This window comes from Amphiprion ocellaris, chromosome 18 (genome assembly GCF_022539595.1).
Source record: "Amphiprion ocellaris isolate individual 3 ecotype Okinawa chromosome 18, ASM2253959v1, whole genome shotgun sequence".
Lineage (NCBI taxonomy): Eukaryota > Metazoa > Chordata > Actinopteri > Pomacentridae > Amphiprion > Amphiprion ocellaris.
In genome coordinates this window covers 3,900,504-3,919,732 of record NC_072783.1, presented here as the reverse complement: position 1 = coordinate 3,919,732, position 19,229 = coordinate 3,900,504, and the positions used below count along the sequence as shown (strand labels likewise).

Genomic DNA, 19,229 nt, shown 5'->3' with positions numbered 1-19,229 from the left:
TAATAGTTTGAAATATTCTACGTATTGGAAATCAGCAAGTGATGAAAGAACTTCTGCTTTAAGAGGAAATAATTTATAAGTCACTAAAAATCTGCATGTTGCTAATTTTAGCCAGTGGATTAATAAATGCATCGGCCCACAATTCCTAATCATTTTCAACTAAGGGTGCAGCTAATGGTTATTTTCATTATTGATGCATCTATCAGATTTTTTCTGAATAATACATGAACTGTTTAGTCTATAAAATGTCAGAAAATGCTCTTTGAAAGTTTCACCAGCGCAAAACAGTGACATACAACACAAAATGAAAAAAAAAAGACATGAAAAGGTGTAAATATAGGTATAATTTATGAACGATCAAAATTCCTTCTGATTAATTTTCTGACAACAGATTAATTGGCTCGTTATTTCAGCTCTAGTTTGCACATCAATATATAGCAGGTCTTTATAGTGTACAGGGACAACATTTACATGATACAAATTTACCGCCTTTTAAGAGGTAAATTACAAAAGATTATCTGACAGATCCGTGTGTGAAATTCGCGGCTGGACGTGTCAGCAGCGGCGGCTGTAGAAGAAAATAAAAAACACCATCAGAGGAACGTGCATTAATAATTCAGCGTTCATTTAAAGCCGTGCCTATCAGTACAGTATTAGGGAATCATTTTCTTAAACAGGACAACTGACGCCGTAATCGTGCTTTTGTTGCATTTATACATTCTGAGCCGCTGGCCGTTGCAGTGCTCAGATTGCATTTATGCAGTTCTTCTTCCGGCCAGCAGATGCCATAAACGGCAGGTCAACAACTGAACATACCTCAGTGGCAATCTGGATGAGCACCAGGGGGACCGTTTCTGTGTATTAGGCCACAGTAATGTTCCATAATGCTGATGATAAGAGAGTGCCTCGGTACCTGACGCAGCTCAGAGGATGTAGGCAGGGTGCAGGAAGTCCTTGGGGACGATACCGACGGTGCCGTTCAGCTCGCCGACCCACCAGCCGTGAATGTTGTACTCCTGGACCCAAAATGAACAAATAAAGAACAGTAAGTCTCCGAGGGGTCCGGGAACAAGCAAACCAAGCAGGGATCAAGCACCAATCTCACATTTTTATTTGATTTGAGAGCACCGTTTATCCCGCATTATTAACACAAGAACAACCCTTCGAATGATTTGAGCTGCAATTGCATGTGGCCCCAGTCCTTCTTTATTGGACACTAAAATACTGGAACTATCAGGTGCACTGCTCACACTCGACTCCAGCAAAAGGAGAGACCCGGATCCTGTCCACGAGCAGCCATGTGCAATATTCTAATAGACATTTTGGAGCATTAGCCTCCAGGGCTTTCATTCAAAAATGAGCCAAACAGTAAACAAGGCTATCGAGACAGTGAGCGTCTAAAATAAAACAGCTTTTTTTAACTGCACAAAAGCCATAACCACAGCTGGCCTGTTTCCCCAGACTAATTATAGCCAGATTTCATGTCTGTGCTGTGATTAAAAAAAAAAAAAAGAAAACACAGCATCAGACTTTTTCATGTGTTTGTATGCAGAAACACTGGGTAATATTAATAATATTAAATCCTGTCGACCCAGAAAAAGGCCTCAAAAAAGTGAAGAATCTTTTGCTGACACAATTTTCTGCATAAAATAAATACCTTTAGGTTTTTTTTTTTTGACAGGCTGCAAAACCAAATACGCAATTTGGGGAAATCTTTTTTTTTTTTGTAACTTTTGATGAAGCCTTTTCTTTTAAATTGAACATTTTTAACACTGAACAATAGCTGCTGAGAACATAATTGATTTAATTAGTTAATAAAAATAAAATTAAGGTGTTTATTACTGTCTGACTCATCTTTATGCAAATAAGAAATCACATATTTGGTTCTTGATTTAAAAAATAAAGTCTGGAAGAAAACTTGAAAATAAAAGTTAGAAAAAACTAAGTGCTGTTGCTTGAGGCTAAAATCTGGCCTGAAAAATAAAAGTTATTCTTATAAATAAAGGCCTGATGTCATGTTCCATTACTGTTGGTTAAATAAGTTACTATTTTTTATTTTTGTTGCACTTGTTAGAAGTATAAAAATGAATCCAGGGCTAAACAATGTGAAAAAAAGATCATATTGTGATTATTTTTGACAGCTATAGCAATGAGATTTTAGTGCAAATTGTAATTTTTTTCATTTGTTCTCCACAGAAAGAAATATAAAAACTAACGTGATTTTTGCTGCAGTGTTTTGAACATTCATGTTTCCTTACATCTATGGAATATGGATTTTTAGGCTATTGTAGCACCACAATGCTTTATTTAATGGTTTGTTTTGACACGTTTCACCTTTACTAAAAAAAACTGCAGTTCCTTCTTGTTATTTGGCTGCTTCATTCAGTCATATTGCAATCCTGATAATATTTTTAATAATTCATAAGCTCTAAATTAATAGTAATGAAAGAATAAAACTCAAATTCATGTAAAATATTAATACACACATAATTGGTAACTCAGCCTGATAACAAATACATTTTTATAAGTGAAAATATCCTTTCTCGATGAGTTTGTGCCATTTTTTCAAATCTAAAAACTCTGCTGCACACATTTCCAGATGTTTTTTTTCGTTTTTAAACTATTTCAGTCCTCTCACGTAAGACTGAAACAACAGAACCCTTCATTCGTACTGTTTCAGACGTTTAAAGAGTTACATCAAGCTCCACCTGATCATCTGATCCCAACAGTCGGGCTCTAACTACATCTGGACTGGATCAATATTTGGCCGAAGACCAGAGGGACGTTAAAGCCCAGCGGAGGAGGCACCAGCCGGCCGTCCTCTTCCCGCCCTGATGGAGCAGAGAGCCGTGGACGCTCATCTCTCCTGAAAATGGCTGTTTGAACAGTTCATCTGCACTGAGGAGAAGACGAAACGTTCCTATGTTACATATGTGCGAGCAGACACGTAAAAATGTGATTCTGTGGGTTCGAGTTGTAAAAACATACAATGACATGATGAAACGTCAAAGGTTTAGCCGATCATCCTGACCTGACACCTCTCTGCAGCCAGAGGGATGAGGCCTGCGGCTAATGAGCGGTGTTTGGACAGCAAGGATGAATGAATCGCTTCGGCAGCGATAAACCACAAGACTCAAGTGTTCCTACAGCACAAACAGGTACCCACAATAAGCAGATTGTCCACCCAGGCCTCATCGTTCTCCCCCACGAACCCCACTGACAGCTCTGCCCGCGATGTTGCAGTGTGCTTGGCTCTCTGACAAGCCGACAATTCGCTGTGTGTCTGAGCTCATAACGAAGGGGAAAGTTAAGTCCAAAATGGTCTTTTTATGCTCCCCATAAGACTGTGGAGGGGAAAAGCCCGGTTGCGGAAAGCTGGCTCTGGTTCCCATTCGAGGGAACATGAACGGAGGAGGAGGAGAGGGGAGACAGACGGACGGGGGGGAGGCATCGGAGAGAGGGAGCGAAACAGTTTTTCTCTCCCTTGGGGGCGTCGCAGCACTATTCCACCAACCGTAGTGACAGAGAGTTTTATTTATCTCCGTGGCCCATCTGTGCAGTCGGTCTCAAATTCTCCCTCAGAAAGGTCTTTTGGATTATCAGCGCCGCCATTTTAATACAACTGCTACATCACAGACTGGGTGCCAATGGCGGTGGAAGTCTGTCAGGCGTGCAGAGTCCATCTTCCTCATACTTGAAATGGGTTCATCCAGAGTACACCTGCTGTAATAGGGACATTCCAAAAGGCGTGGAGAGTAAATTATCCAAATGACAAAAACTATGCTAACTCCTCAACGCCCCCCTTCCCTTCTGTTTGTTTTCTTCTTTTTTTTAGTCTTCTAGGTGCGATTCTGTATCTGTACACTGATTGGAAGTTGTTGAGTTAATCTAACGTGGAAGATGCTCTGACTTCTGGGAGATTTTCTGTGAAGACGTAGCGCGATACAGCGGGAAAGATGACACATATCAGAGCTGGTGTTTTTGCTGCAACCTGGCTGCAGATCCGACTGACTCTATGAAGGGAGAATAAGGAGGGGGAGCCGAACAGCGCCGTGTCGTGGCGGCTGCGGCGCGTTGACTCGTTGACCTCCCGGTGACTCCTCCGCCGAGAGAGCGGGGAATGGGTGTGGGCGGGGCCGGCACTGCGAGTGGGTTGCCATGACAACACCTGCAGTGTACCGGCGCGATCGTTTATTTACCACTCAGGGGGCTGGCTAATGGTGGCATTCTGATAGGCCCATCGCTCATGTTCCCGACCGGAGGACAGATTGACAGCTACCCGAGCCTGAAGCGGGGAGAAGGTGAGTCGAGGTTGGCTGGCTGGATGCGGTGAAAGACAATGGGCGAGGCAGGTGACGCCGCCACCGTGCAACGAAAACAAAACACACGTCTCTGAAAATGCACCGTTTTGGGAGTGAAATCCTTGCACAGATTCTGACTCCGTGTCCTCTTCCTTTTTCCTATTTCCCCTTTCTCATCTCACCTCGCACACATCCCAGATGAAACGCACACACTTGCACACAATCCCAAATGCATACAAACTAGGGGGAGTGCTAATAAGCCTGACACATGAGGCATCTTTCCTCGGCCACCAGCTGACTTAGGCAGGCCTTGGGCGTGATGGAGCGCAGGAAGTCTCTCATTGCCCTGCCGCTGAACCCGCCGCCTGGGTGTTACAATCTCTCCCCTCCCTCCCCCATTTCCAACTCCCCCTTCCCCTCTTTTCCTCCCGTTCCTCTCTTCCCATATCTCCTGTAGCTCGCATCCTCTCTGTTTTTATTCTGGCGTTTCTCCTCTACATAGACTCATTAGATGCACTGCAGCTCTCTGCAGCTCAGCCTGATAAAGAAACATGCACAGCTCCACCAGTCTGTACCAGACTCCTTACTGCTCTGCGATGGTCCCTAAAAACTTTATAGATTTCTAAATTATGAGGATTTTGAGCCAAAACAATCTTGTTGAAATCCGTCTTAAAATACTTCTGCATAACAAGAGATCGAAATGGCTACTTAGTGTCCATTTTTTTCCAAGTGGGCTTTTAATTAAATCAGTGAATTGGCTTCAAATTGGAAACATGACAGAGCATGAGAACGTTTGAAAATATCTCAGGGACGATGAGATTTAATAAAAAGAAAACCTACTCGCTCCTTTCTAATGCACGCCTGGGATTACAGATAGCTCCTTAACTTAATAGCAATTTAAAGTGGATTTGTGTATGCCACTGAGTGTCTGTAATGATGGCTGTTTACGCCGCCCCTCATTTATAATAATTAAGCAGAATGGATTGGGGGTGGGATGCTCGGACGTGGTTCTGGGCTATTGGCTTGGGCTGAATAATGACCTACTGTAGTTGACCGGGGGATGACCGCTGCCTCCTGCATGACCCCAAACCCCAGACTCACCCCCTGCTACTTTGGGTGGTAAATAGGATGTCTTGCCTGTCTATAGCGTCTTGGTGTCTATGGCCACAATAGCAGCTAGGGGTCTTTAAATGGGTGTGTGACAGAGAAAAGGAGAAAGAGAGGGGCACAGGGTTCGCACAAAAGAATAAAGGGATCCCCCTCCTCTTTGTCTCTCTTGCTTGACTTTTCCCATCTGATTGTTTGCCCACTTTTCCTTTTCTTCAGCTGCATTCAGTCACCATGACCTGTGGGCAGCAGGCCAAACCGGCGTGTAAAACAGAGAAAAAGCCTGAAGAAAGTTTGTCCTAGGTAGCAGGAACAGGATATAAGCAGCACTTTAAATACGAATTATTCACAATTTCTAGAATTTCAGTTTTTTACATGTCGCAGCTTGAATTTTTTGAGAACTATAAATCACAACACATAAATCAATAAGGTTGTAAATCAGTTCTCAATGTTGGTTTAAGTTGTCATGTTAAAAAAAAAACGCCCCAGTTATGAGCTGGAAACCGCCACAAGGTGTCAGTGGTGTCCACGTTCTCATTGTCTCCAATAAGCAGCTGCAGCTGAACACTTTGGCCAAATGTGAGGTGATGCTTTGCTTTGGGAGCTGCAGCGGATTGGCTGGCTCGCAGCCCTCTCTCTGGGTTTTGGTTGGACGGCGGATGGAGGAAGAGAGGTGAGCAGGGCGATGGGGAGAAAGAGGGAGAGATGGCAGCGGCGCTTGCCAGAGTTTTAAGGACCCTGGATGGGTTTGTGCCATAAATCTCTTCCCACTCCATCCCGCCGTTCTCCATGAGTGCCTGTGGGAATACAGGAATGTGACAGCTGACCTGTAGAGCCCATGTCTTTTGATTCTGGACACATAAATTAGAGGGCAAGAATGCAGGACAACCTTATGGCTCAGTGTGGGACATGGCCGACAGAGTACACAGGTATTACACATGTCAGGGAAAAGTGGAACAATAGCTTTTAGCTGCTGCGATAAATTAATCTGATACTGCAACAACACGTTCTAAATCCTATTACAAATATCCCCGAGCTGATCTTGATGCAGCGGAAACGTGTCGGAAACGTCTCAACAATTTTACATCAAGTTAAAAAATCTGAGAGTGTGATATTGCAAAAAACTCAGCTCACCACTATTTGTCATCACACACTAAAATGTCAGTGTAAACCCATAATGTGCATTAGAAAAATGCAAGCTCTCAGAAATGAAATGCCAGAGCAAAAATCACAAGATGGATTTGACGGTGTGTTTCTACCTCATGTATCAGCGGGCTGAGCATCGCCATCGAGCTCTGTGGAAAGCAAGTTAGGCATCGCTGAAACCGGCGGCAGAGGCTCACTACGAGATTAATTCTCTTGAACTAATGGGATTCATATGAGTTGTGAGGTTCCTAATTTATTTACTTTGTCAGTGATACACAAATACACACGCACACACACACACAGCAACACACGAGGGGAAAGAAAAAAAACACAAATACAGTAAAAATGCCCCCACTTTACAGTAAGTGAGAGATCAATAATGATGGATGAGGGCCTTTTATACAATTGGCATGTTCTCCTCAGTTCACAGCCATATGACACCACGCCTGTGGCTATCCCATTCTGCACTTCAGCAGTCAATCACATCCTAGCTTTAAAAATAACAGTTTGTTAGCACCATTGATTTAGCACTTAGAGCGTGTCCTTATTACCTTGTAATTATGGTCAGTGTTGACATAACAGCACAGACGACCAGGCCTCCCACCCTCTAAGAGAATTTATGGGCCCTGGTTTTATTACGGCCATTTCATGTGTCTGGGTCCCCAGTTAAGCGACAGACTTGAGTTCTAGCCAAGGGCCCGTATTTCACTCATCGAGGTCAGGGTTCTCAGGAATCCCCCGTAAAACTGAACGCCGCCGGGGCCTGCGTGTACATACAGAAGACATAGGGAATCCCTCCCCAAGGGCTCATTAAAACAAATAGCTGATAACAGGCTATAATCCAAATAATGCTATTCATGAGGGAAATGCAATTCTATTAGGACGCAAAATGGGACACGAGTGGGGCCGTGTCGTCACAGAAAACCAAAACATTCGTAGGCCGTCAGGAGATCGCCTCTCAATAATTTACAACCAGACCCCGGCTTTAAATCCATTAGAAGATAGTTAGAATGCTCTCTTGTAGTCTGTCACTGTGTTATGACTTTAGCGTACAGCTTGACAAAACAAGAGTAATCTATGTCATTAAGATTGTGAGATACAACAACCAACTCTTTCTTCCAACCTGGACTTGGTTTGCTTTTAAGGTCTTCAGTGAAGCAGTAACCTGATCTATACAGCGAAAAGTAATACGCCGAGCCGGTCTGAGGCTGTCTGAGGTGGATCTGCAGCACGGAGCCAGGTCCCCTTTGTTTCCCCAAGTACGGTGCCTTTGTCATCGTTACGTGAAAAATGGACATGGCTGTTTTGACATTTTCCCCTATCAACCAGCACACACAGACAGAGAAGGCTGGCATCTCATTAATCTGGCACTGCCACGAGAACCGCAATTAAAAGTCCATCTTCTGTGAAGAGCATATTTCACCTGTGCTTTATCTGTTGTTATAAACAAGAGGCTCATATTCCTCCATGTTTATCTATCAATCCTCAAACTTTGACTTCTTTAATTTTACCACAAAAATGAAAACATTGTGCTTCTCTTTGAAAACTGCTCAAAATGAAAAGAATAAAGAAATAATTACAATTAAATGTCTTCAACTGCTAATTAAAAATGCATGAAATTTTAGGGTTGAATACATAATTTCCCAATCTCTAAAACGTAATTACTAACAAAAAAAGCTTCTTTCTTCCTGCCTCTGCTCTTCAGATAATTTAGCCGAAACACAGAACATGATGATTCAATTTGAAACCGACCAATAGCAACAGTCCGGGAACAAGTCCCTGTACGCAGCAGAGTAAAAGTGCCCAAATTACAAGCCATTGATTTCCAGTAGGGTGTCTTTTCACTGGTAGATACTCTGCATGTAACGACAAGATGGTCATAAAACACGAGGAAATAGATCGAGAGAAAAGAGCTGAGATGCAGGATGGCTTCACCTGCAGTTTATGTCAAACAGAAAGGAAGAGCTTCGCATGGCTGCCTACTCAATTAACCCCTGTGATAGAGGCTCTATAATGAACAACAGCACCATTACGCAGCGCCCGAATGGCACTTCACCCTAGTGGCCCCGGAATAGACAATGCCACTGTTGGTGCTTCTCTGCTGCATCGAGATACAGGCGCTCGCTAACAGAGGAATTTAGTTGTTGGGGATATCAGCATGTTCAGAGAGTAAATGAGGACGTGGTGATTACTGGAGTTGATGTTGTTTAACCCTTAAATAATTACGCATTTTACACGTCTGCAACTCATTTTACTCATCCTAAACTGCTGTAATTATATCTTCGAGTCAAGGGTGCAATCAGGAATGGATTTCCATTTGAGGTAAACGGCAGAACGGTAATCGTCATCGAACTGACTGGTGGAATTGAGACCAGAAACCTCAGAATTTGGAGAAAAGTTTAAACAACCTCTCGGTTTGTTTTGTGCTGATGCTGACCTTGCTGATGATGTAGATGAGATCTCCTCTCTGGAAGTCCAGCTCGTCCGGCTCGTCAGCCTGGCAGTCCCATAAACCCTGGTAGTAGTTAGCATAATCTGTTGACGAAGCTGAGAGGAAACACAAATTTAAACAAACGAAGATGTTCTCACAAAGATGGAATAATCTCAGAATTGTCTGTGACGAGATCCTGACCTGGTTTCTTGTCGTTGTCACCACTTTCATCCGATGGGCCTAGAAAATCCTCTTCTATAAACACAAAGCAAAATGATATTTGTGAAAGAGCAGTCTAACATTTTAATTCATATTTATTCAATTAATTAATAACCGAATGACACAACTTTGGCTGCAAAACAGCGACATGAAACATTACCTGCTAAGAGTGTGACTCTTTCAAGAAATAATTTATTTTTGCCTCACACATTAAGGACAAATGCCCAGTAAAAAAAAAAAACAAAAAGAAAAATGATAGAATAAGACAAACAAAAAATGAATAAAAAGGGTCATCAGCAAATCCCTGATGAATCTCCTCATGACGTGAGATTTTAATTTGTCTTTAAGCAGACTGACGATCAATTTGTTCACATTCATCAGAGCCCCAGGCAGTTAAGAAAGGAAGGAAGAGGCCGTTTTTAAGGCATGCAGAGGCGGACGTGTCATTGACTGCGGGGCGTGGCACCCGGTGGTCTGAGAGGTGACACGGTGATATGCCTGCCCTCCGTCTCCCACATCCATCCTTAACACTAGCGGGCTGACAGCAATGCCACAACCCAGCAACACTATCCACCTTCCAGCACAACCTGCGCCTCTGCTTCCAGGAAGAGCAGGAAAGACGACACACACACACACACACACACACACACACACACACACACACACACACACACACACACACACACACACACACACACACACACACACACACACTGGACGTCCACATGCATATTTGCAGTCGTGTGCACAGTTTGCATTTGAAACCATGAAGTTTCCTGTATTTTCTTTTTCAAACACCACACATAATCATTTGCATTCCTTAAAAAAGCTTGCTGTGCAACACCAAAAGAGTGGGAAAAAAAGCAATTTATTTGCTGCGGGTTCGAACATTTGTTCAGTTTTCTTCAACTGCAGCAGAGAGGAGCATCATTCCCTCAAGAGGCCACCGCTATGGGCCAACGCTTTCTATATCAAAGTGATTTAATTTTCCAGTCAATAAAATCAGTCATCAGCACCAAGCGCTTTAAAAAAAACCTGTAAAAATTGCAGTCAATGACGCAATTTCTGCAAATTCTTACAATATCTAGGTGTTTACTGCTGACAATTTCAGGATAAAAAACTTGAATGACAAGTTTTGCAGTGTCATTTTCAACATTTATGTGTACTATTTAAATAAGCAAAGGAAGGAGGGAGTACACTAAGTGGGATTATTTGTATTTGTTGAGAAAGGAAGATTCTTTAAATAAAAACAAATGTCAGCTTTCCTCGATCCTGTTAAAAAAAAAAGCCTAATAATGTAGCAGTCTCTAATCACTGTGTAAAAGCTGTAAGTGAGCACAGTGAGGTGCAGAGTGATTGATAAGTGAAGGGGTGAGAAAGTGAACGAAAGAGCCCGTCATTCGATATGCCATCTGTGGTCAGGGTCTGTACCTCTTCCCAGATGGCTTTGAACGCTGGCGTGACAGTTTGAAGACTGATTCCCCTCTCACCACTGATTTTGGCAAAGGTAATGTACTCACTGAGTGAAACAGAATCTTGATGTATCTTATTTAATAGAAAGAGTGATGGACGACGGCCCTGAGAAGATCGGATCACCCCTTTTGTCCTTCTTGTGGATCTTGTAGCCACCCTGACACATGGGACTGTCTCTCCTTCGGTAGAAACTCACACACACTGTTTTTGGGGTCTCGTCAGTCAAACTCTAATTTCTATTAAAGATGTGACATTAAGAGCTCCAGAACTATTTTAAGCCCTGAGAGATGCAGTTTTTACTTCCTTTCAACTAAATTGCTGTTGCTAGGCAATTTTAGCCAAAACTCTGCTTAGTGGATTGAATTGTGGGCTATTTGTTGCCTGGCAACATTAGCTAATTGGACGTTCTATGACAGAGCATTCGAAACTGCCCGGCTCTCGCTGATTTCAACAACATCACTGTTCAGAGAGATAAGGAGGGAGACCAGGGGAAGCAGATTTCGAGTCAGTGTAAGTGAATCTTCCCCTTCCTGTCCTGTGTGGCTCTGCAGCGGCCGCCACAGTGCTGACAAGCTTATTAGTGTTGCTTGATTTAAAATGAGTGATCATTCTGGGCGTTGTGGTGATAAGGAAGCACCTGGCAACACAAATTTCACAGCCAGGGGAGATCACAAATATTTCTTGTTGCAAAAAAAATCCCCTCAGGGTTTGAGAGTGTGTGACTCAGAGTGTCTATTTGTCTGACTGAGTATGATGAGGGTCTGTGGGTGCAGCGCCTTCCTGCCTATTTATCTGTGTGAGTGCTCTGCATGCGAGGTGCCCACATCCTCATACCTGGTAGCTCCTCGTAGATATCCTCGTCGTCCTCCTCCTCCTCGACCTCCCCCGTCTCCTGCCCTCCTCCCCGGCTCTGGGAGGCCTGGGCCGGCCGAGGAGCTGCAGAACCTGCCGCCCCCTCAATGTCATCGTAGGTCTCCTCCTCTTCCTCCTCCTCCTCCTCCTCGTCATCGAAAGGGATGAAGCTGGAGCTGAGATCTACGAGGGAAGCAGAGACGACGTGATAGGCAGTGTTAGCATCAAGATGGAGCACAGCGTGGCACAAAATACAGAGACATGCATTAAAAGGTAAAGTAAGAGAAATGTTGGAAGGGTCCTCGCTGCACAACAGGCTAAGACACGTGTCCGTGTAGCAGCAGAGGCAAACACTGGAGCCTTGAGCTGGAAATAGCTTTTATTTTCATTAGCTATCAGTAGATATAATTTCATTTTGATTAAGCAATAAATTGTTGACATTTTTAAATGTCAGAAATAGTGAAAAACAGCCATTTTCATGCTGTATAGAAATTCTAACTTAGAAAAAATGATTGTTTAGAATGAAATAAAAACAGAGAAGAAAATGTTTGGCCCTTTTGTTTGACAAATAACTGAACTGTTGCCAAATTTGAATTGCTAATTCTAAACTCTTTGCAGTTTTGGATCCAGCTGTGCCCCTAACTTTCACATCTTTCCCATGTTTCTTTTATGCTTTCTTTTTATTAGATGCACTTTGTGTTGTCTGTTGGTCTTGCAAATTATTAATCTTTTAACAAATCATACCGTTCTGTTTTTCTTCCCTTAAATCTGAGTTAAAATGCCTTCAGAATTTGCTTAAAGTTCTTGAAACCAAGAGAACACACACACATAAAAATGACAGAGCATTTTGCAAAAAGTCTGCCTCGTTCTCAGGTGAATCCGAAGGTTAAGAGGATAAATAATCATCTACAAGCTCCGGATCAGACTGTATTTTGTAGTAAAAACTGTGCTGGATGGAAGTAAGACAAACTGCAGAGTGTCTGTTACTTCCCGCAAATCAGTGGCCCGGCCCGAGCCCATTTTAGAGTAGACGAGGCACGACTGCTCGCTCAGATGGAGGAGCTGTCTCATTGCAGGCGACTGGCCACTGCAACACAGGGTATCAGGTCCTCGGCCGTACACCAGCAGCCAAGCAGAAATCAATGTCACTGGAGGATAACCAGAACATCTACCAATCAATTTCCTGTAAGTTGGAATTCGGTAGGAGGGTTAGGGGAGGAGTGGGGTGGTGGAGGACTAGAACTAGAGCTACATGATGGTGCACATGACACGGCGGGTGACATGCCGAATGGGGAGATTCAGGACTCTTGGCTGCGCAGTTAGTGATGGATCAGGTGGTTTTTATATGAGTCAGGGATGATAAAGGGCCCCCTCGCACTTCTGACCTTTCTGCCCCTCAAAAAAAACTTTAGTAGGAAATTGAGAAAAAAGAATGCTAGAAGGTTTATACTGCTTTAACTGTATTTTCCTGTTAAAAAGTCAGCTCGAGTCAGTTTTATTTACACAGGCCAATACTTATCTTTCTTAAAAGGCTGTACAATCTGATATGACATTCTCTGTCCTTAAGCCCTTTACAGAGAAAGGGAGGAGATATAAAGCAGGGATTGTTTTTCTGAAAAAACGTGACATGCAATAGGCGAAAAGAGATGCTGGCTTACCTGTAAGTACAAATTTGATTTGGTTCACCCATTCTCTGGCCTCTTGAGGGCTGCTGGCAGTGAACTGAAGGGAGAGAGAGGCAATAATACCGTGATTATTATCGCATCTAAGCATTTATACGTGCAGACTTTTAATCATTGAGGCATTGATCAAATCTATTTCCAGCCGTCTAATAAAGAGGAGAAAAAGAACAAATAGAAACAGCCTCTTATTTAAAATACCTATCAAATTATGATCTGTAATAATTTTAAATGTTTAATTAAGACACATTAAATTGTACTGAGTGGGAAAACAGTGTCTGCCAATGTGCCTGCTAATGAATAAAATGTTTTCCAAAAAGATTTTCATTAAAGCCTGGCTGACACTGGAGTTTTGAACCCAATAAATAATGTAAGACAGACAGATAACAATATATTGCAGTTTTTTTAAAAACATAGTAATACTTTAATAATTATTTTACTCTTTTGTTATTTTTATTAACTGTTTGGTTCATTAAAGGAAAGCAGTTCTAAAAAATATTTTACAAAATCATCATCACAATTTCCTGACGCCCAATTTCTGTTTGTCTGATGAAAATACCAAATTCCAGAAATCTTCAATTATTACTACAGTGAAATTAGAAAACAAATTCACATGACTGTCGAAATAGTTGCTGGTTTACTTTTGCATTTATCAACATAATCACATATTGTATAAAGTTTTCATAAGGAGCCTTTCCATTAGTTTTTCTTTTAATGAACTGTAACTAAGAGATGCACTGAGCTTGAGGGTTTTATAGTAAAAACTTGTCAACTACAGGGTGTATGGTTGAAATGGTTTCTAAATTGCCTCAAACACACACTGTCTTTAACATTTCTTTACTGCAATACACTGGACAGCATGCACAGATATTAAAATTTCTGTGATAAGGTCAAAGTAGATGTGTCAAGTGGGCTATAATACATTTAAAGATTGTATTTATTTACACTCTTACAGCCTCAAAAACTATTTTATTGTTTTAAAAATAGAAACTATGAAACTACAGGATATAATTTTATTTGAATTAACAAACACATACATTTAGTTGTGGTAATACAGACCTGGAAGGCCCGTCGTCCAGGCGCAGTGAACTCAAAACAGGCATTTTTCTTCGAGTCTTTCCTCAGGTTGGTCACCAGCTCTACGTTGTACTCGTTGATATAAAATGAACCCTTCTGCTGTTTATCTGTAAGGAGAGAGACACGGTATGATGTTATCTGATGCAGGCTGACGTAGCTGTAATATTTCTGTATGCCAGCATTTCAAACAAACCTTTGTCACTTCCAAAGTAGTAGAATATCGAATTGTTCAGGACGCACCATCGCTTCTGCCACTCTGAGCCGAAGAAGCTGTGGTCTAAAGACAAAAATGCACAATGAAAACACACCAAAATGGAAAATTATTCATACGCAGCTGATTTGTTTATATAGAAATTAGAGCAAATATGGGACAAATGCAAAATGATGCACAAATTCATTGGACATTTTCTAGAAATTGCACTCACTTCACCTATCTAGCACTCTTATCTATTTGCTGTTATACCTTTTCGTTTCTTTTCCAGATAGCCTTGCTTCAAGATGTTGCTGAGGTCCTGAGCTGCCACAGGAGGGATGTCACCAAAGTCTACCAACACAAGCACATTCAAATTACTTCTCTTGCCTTGTTTACAATACAAAACACAAGTTATAATCATATGAACAGCAGAGAAAAGCAGCAAATCTGCAAAAATGAGAGCTCAAATCGCTTAAAGTTTGGCATTTTTTCTGGATAAATGACTGAAACTGCTTTTGTTAATCAACAAATTAATTAATAAATGAATTGTTTCAGCACTAACTTCTAATAAGCTACGCTTAAACTTTCTTAATCCCTAAGACAACAACATACACACACAAACACACGTCAGAATATAGTCTCCAACCCTGTGGATCAAATACATCCCTGCAAGGCTTTAGCAAACTGGGATCAATACTTCTACAGTGCTGCTGAGCGCTGCAGTCCATTCATCTGCTCACATTGCAATTTAATGAGAGCAACCTTCCTGTGGGAATCCAACATCTCTCTTCAATTTGCAAAGTCAAATTTTAAACATGATAGGACAAGAGCACAACTTGAGAGCCTTAAGTTGATTAGTGCGGTAGTTGGGCGATGCAAAAATGCACTTAACGTAGCCTTCAGCCGACTGTGTCACTAGTGTGGTGGAGATGTAGCTTTGAGATCACTTGTTTGGCATTTTCCCTGTTACAGTACAGCTGGAATCTAACCAGGGACGTTGCAGCTTTCACCACTCCACAGCAGGTTGCCTTAAGAGATTCGATTTTAAGCAGCTGTTCCACGTTGAAGTTAGAGTTGAAGTTCTATCAAAAAATCTGGTTGTGTCCCATTTTCTAGTCTTGAGCTATTAGAAGGGAACTTGACTCCTGGGCAGCCTCTAGGGCCATCTTCTACCATGTGTTTCAACATGAGTACCTGGCTTTTCTACGTGTTCATTAGTCAACTGGCATCGGGTCTTTCAGGGGGGAAAAGGAAACATACGACGAGCGGGGACTGGCTTTTTTTAGAGTGGAAGATAGGAACAATTTAAAGATCATTTACACAAGTAACACAGTGTGACACCTCCATTCAAAGCGCCGATGACAAGGGGAATGCCTGGAGTCCATCCCCCCTGAGAGAGAGCCTGCTTAACTGCTGGGAAAAACCAAACATGTCATCCCACAACTGGCTCCTCTTGCTTAAACAAAGAGCATCCCCCAGCATTAGACAAACAGAAAACCTCTGTCTCATTCACAAAAAAAAAAAAAAAATCTGAAAACCGAGTGGGCTTTGGAGCCGACTGAATGTCCACTCCAACTGTGATGCACTCTCTGAAAGTTGCTGCTTACAGTCTTTTCTCAGTGGATTGTGTCTGAAGCTAAATAAAGCTGATGTTGCTTGTTTGCTTGGCTAACATTCCAGAGATTTAGGTTCACAACAAACCAGCGTGTGATCCGATAACCCCGCACTGCTTCGGCTTGTGGTCCTGACAGATGAGCGGGTCATTCCAGAGCAGAGCCCCAGACACCTCACAGCACTAACACGCTCACATATCATCAGCCTGCCTTTGTGGATGGACTGACCGGTGACACTATAAATACAGAGGTGCTAAGGACTGTTTTGTCAAAGAGAACCTGATTCAGTACATCATAACAAACAGCGGTCATTATGCTCCTCCACCTCATTTATCCGCCGGCAGTCTGTCCATTTTTTTTCGGGACCTGCTTCCCTGTTGCGGCCCACTTCTAATCCCCTCATCCGTCTGCCTTCCTCGCTCTTCATTTATCCCAAAGGTCGAGCCCGCCTAATAGATGAGGAGGTACAAAATCAACACAGGATCACTCTGATCTGCCTGAGTCAATAAACATTACACATTCATGCGTGCTTAACACTTTAACGCCAGGTGACCTGACCTCACTTGACTGTCCTTTGTATGATTCTTAAACACGGCTGGACACATGCACTGTAGTGAAACATGCACACAATAGTTCTGGATTCTTCCACAGGGTAGCAGCACAGCCTAAAAGCATCTCGCCGGTTTAATGCTTCTTGCACAAATCCTTGATCCCACCCTAAACAAAAGCAGAACGTGATTGGTCCTGAGTTAACAATGCCTCCTTTAATGAAAATTACACACTAACACCTCTTTGGGACCGATGCTATTTTAAGTGGATATTCAGAGGTAATGTTATTTGAAAATGTGTAATTTAGAGCATTAAAAAACCCCAAAACCATCATGGTGTTTGAGTTTAGAGTTAGAGCAGAGGCACAGAGAGACACATTAATGCATCTAATTAAGGCCTCATCAAAGTCGCAGACAGACGGCACTCTTTCATAAAAATCATAAATTGCGTTATCAATTATTCAGGGCAATGCCATGACTTCATTTTCATCCCTTTTGCGTTTTAATTAGCACCATCCACAGCTTTGGTATTGACATTAATTTGATGGCAATTTATTGATATTTCAGCATAACCTATTTAGCTGAGTGCAATTACCAACAAAGAGAAGCAGATAGATGTGATGTTAGAGACTCATCCCGTGTTTCGTAAATCAAGGTGAGGAGTTGCTACGGGCCGCACTAACTGAATCTAACGGCTCTCAGTGGTCATCAGCGAGAAAAGATTCGAGTCGCCCCATTTCCAAATGGAGGGGAATAATCAATAGAAATTGACCAGAGATATGTGTTTAACTGATCCCGACAAAAGGAACATTTCCATAAGCAGGATGACCCGTGTGCTGAGAAGCTCTCCGTTGCTGTCCTGAACTTGTGTTAAACTCGGAAGGGATACACAACAATGCATCTGAGCTGCCAGCGGTTTGCCACAGCCGCAATCTCTCATTTGGTTATTCACACTCTCTCAGCATGGTGTTATGAGCTCAGCAGTTGATCCCGCAAGAAAAGGCTGATTTATGTTAGCATGACCAGAGGGAGTTAATGTATTCTCTCATTAAAATCCACTTTAGTTAGGCTGAAAGTCAATCAAAGGCTGGATAGAGAGTGAATCAAAATGAAGGGAAATGGTAGGGTGTGAGGACTAATATGTTACATTACATCTAACGGTGGTCATAATGCAACAAAGATGTTATGAAAACACAAAAATGCACCAGAGATGTTGATGGTGCTGCAGAAGATGGAAATGTTGACGCAAAGTGAGAGCTCCCTTTAGCGTGTTTTCTTGGAGATGGCAGAGAGAAGCGGCAGCACTGGCAGGATTCGGTCCCAGCAGGAAAACTTCCAGAGGCTTCGGGCTGAACCACTACTGCATCCCCAGCTATAACATTTAATTTGGACAGTCACATGGAGAGAAACGCCGTGAGATGAGAGCAAAAAGCCCTTTAACAGAAAAAAATATGACTCATAAAAATTGCGATTCAGGGCTGTTTTCAAATTTTGACTTGCCGTTTTGCTTAAATATGAAGACTGTCGACAAAATGTTTGGAAAGACATTAAAATACTCATTAGCTGAGAATATTTCGCCCTGCCCATCAACACTATAACTCTGTGATGTTTAATATTGTTGGCCTTACATGCCTGCTCTATTCTTTTAGTTAACCTGAAAGCCTTCATTTGTGTATTTGTACTTTTGCTTGTCATGTGTGCTACATGTGCCTGTTCTTTAGCAGCTCTTTTTGAGTTTCGTTTAATTTATTTTTACTGTATCAGCTCTGATTTATCGACTTTAGGGCCGCAACTAATGATTATTTTCAGTTTGAATTAATTTGTCTGTTATTTCTTGATTACAAATTAATCTTTTGGCCGATAAAAGTCCGAAAATGTGAAAAACTAAGCCAAAGTTAACAGATTCAAACTGATTTTTCTGTCCAGCCAACAGCCCAAAGATGTTCTGTTTTCTATTACAAATGACGAGGCAAACAAGTTTCTGCCATCAGTTCACGGGCGTCTTGCTTTTAATCTCTGACATCAACCTGCCAACAAATCCTATAAAAATTGGACTTTCAGTTGAATCTTTGACATTCCTCATGACTGGATTGAGTTAAAAAAAAAAAAACTATAGCATGATTGTTACTTTTCAATCCAGAGGTGCAGAAAAAACACCTGAAATTCAGAATAAAAATTCTCAATTAGACTTTCAGCTGGATCTTTGACGCATGACATCAGTTATAATTGATGAACTATATCATGATTTTTAATTTTCAATCCAGAGGTGCAGAGAAAAACAATATACTGCAGGTAAATCAGAGTATTTATTGCTACTATGAGGTAAGTGGTGAGTTAATGGGATTAATAGTCTGTGTGCAGAGGTGACCCCCTCGAAGTACAGGTAGAAATTAAGATCAGAAAGTTATCATATGTTTTCTTTCTCCTCTGCTTAGTCCTTGAGCGCGGGGGCTTTCACAGCGCCTTTCGATGCAAGAGGTATTGCATTGAATGCAGCATCAGGGGGCAGGACCTGACCCCCGTGTGAACTCTGCTGATGAGGTGAAACAGAAGGCAGAAAGAGGCTCCCCGGCCCTGAGGGGGCTGCGGG

General features: G+C 42.1%; 1 protein-coding gene across 2 annotated transcripts in view; it reads right to left on the bottom strand.

Moving 5' to 3' along the window:
* Positions 1 to 325: 325 nt before the first annotated feature.
* skap1 (src kinase associated phosphoprotein 1) overlaps positions 326 to 19,229 on the bottom strand; it is a 31,672-nt gene continuing 12,768 nt past the window's right edge. For both annotated transcript variants that reach the window (XM_023298632.3, XM_055004612.1), the window contains exons 7-15: positions 14,749 to 14,829; positions 14,479 to 14,562; positions 14,268 to 14,392; positions 13,188 to 13,251; positions 11,512 to 11,712; positions 9,187 to 9,240; positions 8,992 to 9,101; positions 914 to 1,016; positions 326 to 568 (exon numbers count right to left, since the gene is read on the bottom strand). In XM_023298632.3, coding sequence (XP_023154400.1) covers positions 924 to 1,016; positions 8,992 to 9,101; positions 9,187 to 9,240; positions 11,512 to 11,712; positions 13,188 to 13,251; positions 14,268 to 14,392; positions 14,479 to 14,562; positions 14,749 to 14,829 — 812 coding nt within the window. In that variant the 3' untranslated portion in view covers positions 326 to 568; positions 914 to 923. The remainder of the gene's footprint in view (positions 569 to 913; positions 1,017 to 8,991; positions 9,102 to 9,186; positions 9,241 to 11,511; positions 11,713 to 13,187; positions 13,252 to 14,267; positions 14,393 to 14,478; positions 14,563 to 14,748; positions 14,830 to 19,229) is intronic.